This window comes from Nannobrachium achirus (assembly GCF_963921795.1).
Source record: "Nannobrachium achirus genome assembly, chromosome: 3".
Classification (NCBI taxonomy): Eukaryota; Metazoa; Chordata; class Actinopteri; order Myctophiformes; family Myctophidae; genus Nannobrachium; species Nannobrachium achirus.
The window spans coordinates 27,361,589-27,372,652 of NC_137812.1; the positions used below are offsets into that span (position 1 = coordinate 27,361,589).

Genomic DNA, 11,064 nt, shown 5'->3' on the forward strand with positions numbered 1-11,064 from the left:
GTCTAGAGATTCGCCCACAGGGTTTACATGTGCGGATCGAGAAAACTAGGCTGTAGTTATTATAATAACAACAACAGCAATAATAGTAATTTAAAGGTAAGCTGATCCGGGCTGATTTGATTAGTTTCTTTTTGTCTGAGAGACGGTAGGAGAAGTATTTGGTGGGTTGAATCTGCTAATCTTTCCAAATAAAGTGTGTGTGCAGTTATGCTTTTTTCTTGAATTCACAATTAATTAATTAATGCTCAAAGTTAGCTACGTTAGCAGCCACAACCGGTCAGATAAACCATGATTGAAGTTAGCTTTGAGTGTGTATTCTTGGTTGGATATTATTCTGTTGATGTAACGTAACCTACAAAGTGGATTGTTGTGTTGGCAACGATATGAACCAAATAAACCAACACATTCCATGATGTGTGAGTTGATGACATTTCTAACTAAGATTAATAATTGTGTGCACTGTGCAGCGTCACTGCGTCAGTGCAAGGACAGTCTGTGCTGAGAGTAGAGCTCTTTCATTGTCAGACCATGGCAGTGGTGGCACCCATCTTTGGGGTTCAGAGAACTCATACAGGACTGCTGGTCCATTATGCTGTGTGTCCTGAACCATTCCAGATCGTACCATGCTGCCCCTGAAGGAGAAGGACAAACCCATCATCAAGAAGCTGCTGTCAGCAGGATGCTGTGCACACTGTGTGCTCAGATTCTGCTGTGTGCGCACGCCAAGTGCCTACCAGAAGCCATATGAGGTATAGGCAACTATTCTAACATTTAGCTAGGTTACAGATTTGGGCACAACCTAGGCTAGGTTGACCAAATATTCAGCCCCTCAAAGATGGACCCTTAAGTCACTGTGCACGTTCGCGGCCATTCATGCACGTTCATGCACGCTCACATGTAGATGCACCATAAGTTTTGTTGCATACAGGCAACAACTGATTGACAAACATCCCCGTCGTTATTGAATTCAGACACGTAAAGAATTGAGCATGTTTACATGAAACTATTATTAACAACTAACTATTATTCTTGTAATTTCGGCAAAAAACGTGACAATGTTGTAGTGAATGTGGACATCGGGTCACCCCAGGTTAACCACTTGAACCATAACATCTCTATTCTGGTAGGAACATTCACAGAAAATAGCAGATCTGCCAGCCCTTTAACTGGCCACGTTGTGAAGTTGAGGGGGTGAGGATGTTACAGTAATAATGGTAGCATGAGCTGGTAGGGACAATTAATCTCTGCACATTATGCAAAGTGTTGTCTAGTTATTATTGAATACACTCCTTGTGCATGGCATTTTTCTTAAATTCCCTCAGGATACAGTCAAAGAACTTGAAGCTTTCATAATTGATGCAGCGAACAACTCCCAAGGCACGTCCGTACCAGAGCCCACAGATGGAAACAACGGCGAAGGTTCATCGGTACCAGAACAAACCACAGAAGACCCACCGAGTAAAAAAATCAAGCTGTCATTGACTGACATCAAAACAGAGGGAGGCTCCGATGATGCAGTTTCCATGGCAACAGACCAAGTCAGCCTAAAAGCCAAGGAGTCACGCGTGTGTGCAGTATGCTTAGGCATTCTACCAGAGTTCAGTGATAAAGCCAATGCCATGAAGGTGTGTTGTGTCCTGGTTAGGATTTGGGACATGCATCATATTCAGCATTTGCCACCGGCGTCATGGCACTGTTAGGCTGATTTCATCAGTGAAATCTGAGGTTAACTATTCTTTTTCTCTTGGTGCAGATTGTGGAGGCAGTGAAGACGGGGAACTATGAGTGTGACAGCATGATGTTGTCTGTCTCTCTCCCTGCTCAGCTACGTATCAGAGAGGTGTGTGTGTGTGTTTGTGTTTCTGAGAGAGAGAGAAAGAGAGCGAGAGAGAAGCCCTTTGGAAAACACACAGAATACATACAGTTAATATATATTGGAGTTCTGTGTGGAAATCATCCATGTCAAAGGGAATGACATTCAGTTAAACATTATACATACTGTACATAGTATACTGTCATTACCAAGGCACTACCAAAACTATGTCTGTACGTGAACAGCCCACTTCTAAAGCCATAAACCAGAATCTAAAGCCATAATCCAGATTGTACTCCATTGTGTTGTCACATTGCTGATCTATTGAAAATGAGCCAAATACTTGGACTTTATGGAGACTTGTATTCTCCTTTTATCCAAATACAACTTTGCGTGATCAGTTCTGAGTCAGAACCTGAATCTAAGCCTTGTTCTGTCCTGGTGATGCTATCACATACAATGTATTACTAGGTGCCCAAGGTTTATTTATACTCCCAAGCTCAATTTCTTTTGCATTGTGCATATGCATAATGCAAACTTATAATTCATTGCATTATTTTCGGGCACAGCTATTGTACAAAGGAGTGTAAATCAGGCCTGTGTTTTCTGTTTTTCTGCAAACTGCCTGTTTGTGCGTATTTAATGGCTTTGTTGTAATCTCCAAAAGGAACACAGTGATTTATGTTTCGTGTTCTGGCACTGTTGTAATGATGTAATTATGCATCATTTATGCCCCTGTTGCTTTGTATCCCTCAGCATTCCTGTTGGCTGTTTGTGAAGAAGGAAGTGAGGTACCCTTATATTTTTCTTAGTACTTTACTGTATTGTAATATACTGTACATTTTACAGATGTGCTTTTCAAAATGACAGCATTTGATTTGTCTTGATGTCTGTGGACAGAGCCAAGTTGATGACCCTAGACCAGGATGATGTGATTGTGGTGAAGGAGGCCTTCAAGTGGATTGTGCAGAGCCACATCAACAAGGAACTTGGAGGTGTTACCATGGTTACCAAGGTACATGACTAGACAATTATTACATAATCCAAATTATTTTGTCATAATCTTCATATCACTTCAGATCACAACACGACACATTGTGAGCTTGTAGATCTGCTATTTCAACTATCAATGTTCTTTGTATAAAGTTGTCAAATATATCAGTAATTTCTTTGTATATTTAGGTTATGTGTCATATCTGCCATGTGAAACTTCAAAGCCTACAAGCCAAACAGAAATGTAATTGTCAACGACAAAAACACAATTAAGTCGTTAATCGCAATTATTTGAGTGACAATTAATTGTCATGTAAAATGTCATAATCGTGACAGCCCTATACATGACCCTATGACCTAGAAGTTTACAATGTTATGTCCTGAATTGATGTGCAGGACATGTGCCAAGGAGCTTTTTCAAGGAGACTAGGCAGCCAGGCCCCTGCCCTTTATTTTGTATTATTATTTATACATTTGGGGCGGAGGATATTAGTCACTCTGTCATTGTCTGTGCAGTGTATGTTAGCTACTTAAAATGCTTGATAAGAGGGCTCTCGCTGCATAATATTTTGGACACCCATATTTCACTCCCATTACAGCACTGGCCCAGTGTCCATATTATACCTTCTATTTGTCTTGTCTCTTGTGAAACAGATGATGGTGTTCTTTCAGAGTGCCCTTGAGGTCAACCTCAGTTTCACTCACCCTGAGACAGACAAGGACTGCCACTTTCTGTAAGTTATCTTTGTAGAGACTAGAGAGAAAGCGAGAAGAGAGACAAACAAATGCTTTTTAGTAAGGATTACCCGCAGAAGATATACAGTATATTTATATTCTTTAATTAAAGGTTGTGATTGTCTTCTGGGGTTAAAAGAAGAAAAAAAATCTGAAAATAATTATCATTGATTGATGTTCAATAATGGGTGCCTGTTTCTTTGGCAACCCATCTGAAAATTCTGTTGATGATTACTATCATAATATCACTTCATGCACTTGCACCAGCCAATAGATCTAAGATCTTTTGCTTACATAATAAGTACCATATTATGGTGTGAAGTGCTATGGAAGATAAATGGATAATTTAAATAGAACATTATGGTTCTGTTGTGAGGTTGAAATCCTAAAGCAGAGGTCCTCAACCCTCCTATAGGGGTCATCAGAGATACTACAGGGGGTCCGCCAAATCTTTCTGTGACAAGATCACATTTTGTACTTCAACCACTTGAACCCTTGCATCCCTATTCTGAGGGGAACATTAGCCGAAAAGAGGTTTGGTGTAGAGGAAAAAAGAGCAGACTATGTATAGTGAAAGGTCACGTTTAGTAAGTATTGAAGGTTTAAGTGGTTAAATGTCGGTACATTAACATGGATCTAACACAACTCTGATGACAGTCCTGTTAAGCAAATCAATAAAGCTATCTATGAAATCTATGAGAAAGTTTAATATGACTGCAACACAATATTATACAATATGTCTCTCTAAGCTAAGGTGTCCTTGGTCTGAGAAACGTTTAAAACTCCTGCCCTAAAGTGAATGTGCGTGAAGGTTAATGAAATGTCAGTTGGTTCAACTATCTGTCCTCTCTCTCATGTAGTTCCACAATATGTCGAGATGCCTTCAAACCAACTAAGAACAAAGAGGTAAGGAAAATAAAGGTCCGAAGATAATGTATTTCATATTGTACCAGCTAAACTTGTTTAGATGTTTTATAATATCTAACGATCATCAAGGGTTTTTCATTTACAGGATGACTGTTTCTTTTGGACATGGAGTACATAATATCCAAAAGATTTTTTTTAAATCTCCCAAATTCTACATGTTTGTATTCAGTATGTCTGACCGCAGCATCCTTGAAACTGAAGATTTACTATATATAGTGTGCTATAATCAGTAATCAGTATAATCAGTGTCAATTAAGAGTAAATCATTTCATTTATTTTGGAATAAACTGTTTCCGCTTACATTCTTTTCCCTGTTATCTTCCTGCAGTCAATGTACACGAGAATGGCAGTAGTCAAAGCCCTGGACAATATACGTGATGACAAGTTCACAGCGTAAGTGTCACAAGCTGAGATACAATGTTATGGTCCAGGCCTAGTTGCTACAACTATTCATTATATTCTTTGTAATTATTCTTATTCTATTGATTACGTTTGAGTAATCGGATAATTTAGAACTGCCTTTTCTTTTCTTTTTTATACATCAATGAATCAAAAAATTAGAATAGAACTTTTTTAATAATTGATTTAATCGACTAGTCTGATTAACCACTTAAGCTGTATTTTTGTACTTTGTCGTACATTTAGAGCTGTGTGAAAATAGCAGATCTACAAGGTCACGGTGCATTGCATTATGACACAGTTTGAGCTAAATTGATTTATATTTTGTAATAATCGATACAATCGACTGGTTCGGTTAACTGTTGCACCCCTAAACTTGCCACCACTTAATTATTTAAACATCAATAGTATTTTTTAATAATTATAAAATGTCTTCCTTTTGTTTAGAAACTACCCGTGTCCTCCTACACAGCCTACAACACAGTGCACAACGCAGGAGATCCAGTGTCTTCATGCATCTGTCTTTGTGGCTGGTACGACATTGTGATGTTATTGTCATCATAATTCAGTAGATGCATTGTCTAAGCATTATTATATTTCACAATAATGTGTTACAAGACCAAAACTATTCTAATGAGAAAATTAGTCATTGTACACAAATTTTTCCAATATGCAGAGATTCCCAAACAAAAGGTCATGACCCATTTTGGGTCACAGACCCATTGTTATTTGTTGCACTTGCAAGTAAATATTTGGTTTATTTTAACCTGAATTACAATAAAAAAAAAAAGAATCTTACATATATGTCATATTATGGTTTACGTAAATGTGTAAATCTTTCCCCTTAATACTATATGTCACAAGTAAAACTTTTCCCACCCTATGGTGCCATGCCATGGTGCCCACTTTGAGAAACCCTGACATAGAGCTTATTTTTGAGGCGTAAGTGATAAATTCAGAATGTATTTTTGTATGTTTGGGTCACGCTGAAAATGTTTGGGAACCCCTGCACTATGGGGTGCTGCAGTTCATCTGTGCACATCTCTAGACTGTTTTCTTATCGTCAGCTATTGTACATTGCAATAATGTCCTCATTTTCTTATTTGTGGTAGTAAATCTGTACAAAAGTTTTGGACTTTCTTGTAATTAGAATCCTCACTTAGTAAATGTGTTTTTATTTTATTTTATTTGCCATAATTCATAATGTCTTTTCACCATTTATTGTTCATTCAAGTAGACCTACTGTACATACTAAGGCTGTATAACTAAGGCCTAGTATGGCTCTTGGTCTGGCCCTTGACAGACATGCCTAAGAGAAGCACTCCATCATGTCCTTCCTATTCTCATCTCTGTTCTCTCTCTGTCTGTCTGTCTGTCTGTCTGTCTCTCTCTCTGTCTGTCTGTCATGGTATTTAGGGAGGTACAACAAGTTCTGTCGCAGCCTGCCTCAGACCCCATGGGTGATTGATGGAGAGAGGAAAATGGAGTCTTCAGTGGAAGAGCTGATCGCTGCGCCTCTTATTAGCACTTTCAGAGCAGATGGTGGGTTCAAATTCTCTTGGCTAGCTAAATAATGTCAGATGACCGAGACACAGTACAGAAGGTGTTTGTAATGGAAATTCTTTTGATTTGTCGACTGTTGATTTGTGTACAGGTTTCAACTTCTCCTCATCGGGAAGAGAAGATGTTGATGTTCGAACTCTTGGAAATGGTGAGACCCCCCAAAACCTTTTAACCTAAACTCCTTACAGTATTTATACACTGGTAATATAATGCACATTTACACCTCTAAACTGATAGGCAACTTCACAATGCCTGTGTGTGTGTGTGTGTGTGTGTGTGTGTGTGTGTGTGTGTGTGTGTGTGTGTGTGTGTGTGTGTGTGTGTGTGTGTGTGTGTGTGTGTGTGTGTGTGTGTGTGTGTGTGTGTGTGTGTGTGTGTGTGTGTGTGTGTGTGTGTGTGTGTGTGTGTGTAGGTCGTCCATTTGCAATGGAGCTGGTGAATCCTCATCGAATCAGGTTGAACAAACAGGAAGTAAAACTGATACAAGAGGTACTCTCTCTCACAAGCATATTGTGTTCTCTGTGTGTGTGTGTGTGTGTGTGTGTGTGTGTGTGTGTGTGTGCACATTCACTCACACGTGCTGTACTTTGTTCCCCTCATAGACCATCAACAAATCTTCAGACAAAATCAGAGTGAGAGATCTACAGATTGTATCCAGGTATGTTATGTAATTATCTCTGAAACACACACAGACACGGTTTAATTCCCGACCCGATGTGTGTTGCTGGTCCTTCCCCATCTCTCTCTATCCTTTATTAATGTCCTGTCTCTCTACAACTGTGTTTCTCAAACTTTTTTTCTGCATGGGCACACTTTTCATGTCCCAAGAATCCATGGGCACACCAACATAATATGGGGGTGTAAATAAATACAATACTGGCTTTCAAGCAGTTTCAAGGGGCACACTTGACCCTTCTCAGGTGCACACCAAAGGTCCCCAGGCACAGTGGTTGAAAAACACTGCTCTACAATGTCCCACCTCTCTTCAATGTCCCATCTCTCTTCGCTCAATGTCCAGTCTTTCTACAATGTCTTGCCTAAAGGAAAATAAAAAGCAAAAAACTGTCCACCTGTTTTGTGTTGTAAGAGACGCCATGGCTCATATGAAGGAGGGCGAAGAAGACAAAACTAAATCGTACACAGCTCTCGTCTGGAGCCAGAAACCCCTACAGAAAGAAGACATCACATTTATCGACGATATCAAAGTGAGTGTGTTTCCTGACACACAGCATTCAGGAAACTCTTTATATACCTGCACATATACTTCTTCCAGTGGTGGAAAAATAACTCAAATGTTTCATTTAAGTAAAAGTATCAATACTGCAATGTAGGAAATACTCTGTTACAAGTAAAGGTCAAAATGTACTTGAGTAAAAGTCAAAATGTACTTAAGTAAAAGTATGAAAGTGTTGGAATCAAAATGTACTTGTACTACAAAAGTAACAGTACAACATGTTTGAAAATAGCAGAGCTACAAACTCACAATGCGTATAAAATAGTTCTAAAGTGTTTAATGTACGTTTTGTAATATTTATCTAAATCTACAAAGTAACTAGCAACTCGTTTTCAAATAATTGTTATGGAGTAAAAGTGCAATATTTGTATCTGAGATGTTGTGAAGTAGAAGTATTGGAAATTGGAAATACTCAAGTAAAATACCTCAAAATTTGAGAGCCACTGAGCAATGTTTTTCTGATTATGACAGGAACCTTTTTACCTTGGGTGCAGAATGCTGAAGTGTGAACTCTTTCAACTCATGATTAGTTCCTTGGTATTCCCAAATAAGAGAATGGTTGTCAAGTAGAAATGGAATGTAGTGATATAGTACATCGTGCTCCAGTGTTGCTTGCCAAAAAGTGTTCCATTTAACGTGTCACAAAGACGTGTTGTTAGTTTGTTCATTGTGTGTGTGTGTGTGTGTGTGTGTGTGTGTGTGTGTGTGTGTGTGTGTGTGTGTGTGTGTGTGTGTGTGTGTGTGTGTGTGTGTGTGTGTGTGTGTGTGTGTGTGTGTGTGTGTGTGTGTGTGTGTGTGTGTGTGTGTGTGTGTGTGTGTGTGTGTGTGTGTGTGTGTGTGTGTGTGTGCGCGCGCGTGCGTGTGTGTCAGGAACTGACAATAAACCAGAAGACTCCTCTGAGGGTGCTGCATCGCCGGGCGCTGGCAGTCCGAAAGCGTATGATCCACAACATGAGCACCCGCTTTGTGGACCAACATCACTTTTACCTGGGGCTCAAAACCCAGGCTGGGACGTATCCTTTTACCCATTTAGGCCTAGAATTAGAAAATAGCAGATATACAAGCTTGTAGATCTGCTATTTTTGAAAAAGTCGTGAAAATGTGTGCAAATCTTTGAATATATGTATTTTTAAAGTGAACGTTTGTAACTCAAATTTTGCTTCTGGGTGGTCCCTGGAACTAAATATTTTGAGATGGGGGTCTGTGGCCAAATAAATATCAGTTTGGGGGTCCTTCACATGAAAAAGTTTGAGAACCACTGACATAGTAGTCTCTCAAGAACAGACTAACTGAGCTCCAGTTAAGTGAAAAGGACCTTTTCTTTGACAATGGATTCCCAGTTACATCAAGGAGTTTGTCCATGGGGATTTTGGTCGTACAAAGCCTAATCTTTGTCAGCTACTGAAGACGGACGCAGACATCCTGGAGCTGGATGTTGAGGTGCGACCATCTGACCTCGGCATGAGTCAAATATCCAGTTTTAAGAATATGCTTAAATTGATGGTTTCCCTCTTTAAAATGATTCTTGGTTTTCCCTGAGCCATGTCGCTACTCTCTACTGAGATCTGAGAGGCCAGGATCCTGTTCCATGATGATTCCATAGCTAGAATTTGCACTCGGTATTATTGAGCCTATTTAACAGGATATAACCTTAATTTCAACATGCTTAGTAATGATTCCCCACTCCAGCTTAAGTCGTGCTCGTGTCCACTACACCAGGGGTATTAAACAGGGGTCCGGGACCCCTAGGGGGTCCTCAGATTTACTACAGGGGTCCTCCAAATCTTTGCGTGATAGAAACTTTCTTTCTCCTTTTTTACTTGAACCCTGGTGTCCATATTCTGAGAACTTTAGCCAAAAATAGCATATCTACAAGCTGTGAGCTTGTAGATTGGCTATTTTCGGCAAAGAGGTTTGGTGTAGAGGGTAAAAAGAGCAGATTAAGTACAGAGTGAAACGTCAAGTTTATTAAGTATTGACAGTTCAAGTGGTTAAATACCTGAAAACACAAATCGACATGAATCCAAAATACACTGACGATCGTGCTGTCAAACGATGAAACTATATGGAATCTTTGAAAAGGTTGTGGGGGTCCCCGCTTCATCTTTCTCTCAACTAAGGGGTCCTTTGCCTGAAGTTGAAGACCCCTGCACTAATCTAACAGCATTTTCAGGTCTGCCTCTAGAGGGTGCCTTTGGATTGGTTAGTACCGCTCAAAACAAATAAGCTAAAATCACCTACAGTATAGTGGATTGCTGTGCAAGTGTGCATGCCCCTTTTATTTGCAGTGACATGCTTCCAGGTTTCCTCATCACATTGAGTACCTTGCAGACACTTTATTCTCCACTTTGTGGATTCCGTCTACTTATCCGGATTGGTGAAACTTCATTGCTTTATCAATAATGTATTCCATGGCGAGCTGCCTAGTTTGTCTCAGTGCAGACAGCGTGGTTCGGGTAATCGAGTGGAGATTTCATTAATTCATGGGATCCAATTCTATTCAAACAGTTGTACATTGTCATTGTCTAGCCCAGTGGTTTTAAAATGTTTTGTGCCCAAGGAACATCATTGGGCAACACATTTTGAGCTTGTAGATCAGCTATTTACGCTCATTTCTGAACATGTGTGCCTATAATGACCTGCCCAAAATAGTGACAGCAGGTTGAAAGTGGTTAAGCCCACTTTAGTTCACATTATACCCTGTATTAATATCTAAAATGTAATGTCGAATTTCTGTTGTGTTTTCCCCCTCAAGTCTGTTGATGTGGACTGGCCACCCGCTATTCCAGAGTGACCCTGCCTACTGTACCTCACAACACCACTGACCACTTCCATGAATCTGGAGTTCTCAAGAGCCCAAAATGAAACATTTCTGTTAAGGATTCAGCGTTAAACGAAACGTTGACTTATTAGGTTCAAGTTATTTTCTTAAGATAAAGTGATGGATAATATCCCGATGAGAATTATTTTCAGATTTTCTTTTGTTGATTAGAATACAACCTGAAGACCCTTAATACCTGTAGTAGTTAGAGGTAGGGATGCTTTGTTTTGTGTAAATAGTTGGATGTTATGGTGAGTCTTTACTTGAAATTTATGGAAGTATTGAGTTCTAAACAAAAGGACCATCTTTGGTAATTGGCTTAATATGAAACAAAGATTGTTCTTGGCACACATTTGCACTTGGGAAAGCCATCCCTAGAAGACGTTATGGAATTGTTTGTATAAAGTGAATGCTGTATAGACTGCTTAAAGAACATAATGCTGCACTGTTGTACAATTCAGCTTATTTAGTGACCATCAGTGCAGTAAAAAAAAAAAAAAGGTATGCAATTCCTGTTTGTTTTTTGTTTAAGTTTTCACTAAATTGGAACATTGTTTTACCCTTTCATTCCTTTAGAAA

The 11,064-nt window shown here is 39.4% G+C and overlaps 1 protein-coding gene across 1 annotated transcript; it reads left to right on the forward strand.

Moving 5' to 3' along the window:
* Positions 1 to 30: 30 nt before the first annotated feature.
* Positions 31 to 11,064, forward strand: pus10 (pseudouridine synthase 10). The gene is made up of 18 exons (XM_080722159.1): positions 31 to 96; positions 616 to 749; positions 1,323 to 1,625; positions 1,754 to 1,840; positions 2,570 to 2,604; positions 2,714 to 2,828; positions 3,461 to 3,540; positions 4,402 to 4,447; positions 4,797 to 4,861; positions 5,315 to 5,400; positions 6,284 to 6,409; positions 6,522 to 6,578; positions 6,843 to 6,919; positions 7,033 to 7,088; positions 7,518 to 7,635; positions 8,535 to 8,677; positions 9,005 to 9,104; positions 10,420 to 11,064. The coding sequence occupies exons 2-18, from the start codon at positions 624 to 626 to the stop codon at positions 10,456 to 10,458; spliced, it is 1,659 nt and encodes a 552-aa protein (XP_080578285.1). The 5' UTR covers positions 31 to 96; positions 616 to 623; the 3' UTR covers positions 10,459 to 11,064.

Excerpts from the sequence above, each read along its gene's own strand:
- pus10 (XM_080722159.1), top strand. The coding sequence starts at position 624 with ATGCTGCCCCTGAAGGAGAAGGACAAACCCATCATCAAGAAGCTGCTG. Across the intron at positions 2,829-3,460 it reads GTGTTACCATGGTTACCAAG|ATGATGGTGTTCTTTCAGAG; the intron begins GTACATGACTAG and ends CTTGTGAAACAG. Across the intron at positions 4,862-5,314 it reads CGTGATGACAAGTTCACAGC|AAACTACCCGTGTCCTCCTA; the intron begins GTAAGTGTCACA and ends CCTTTTGTTTAG.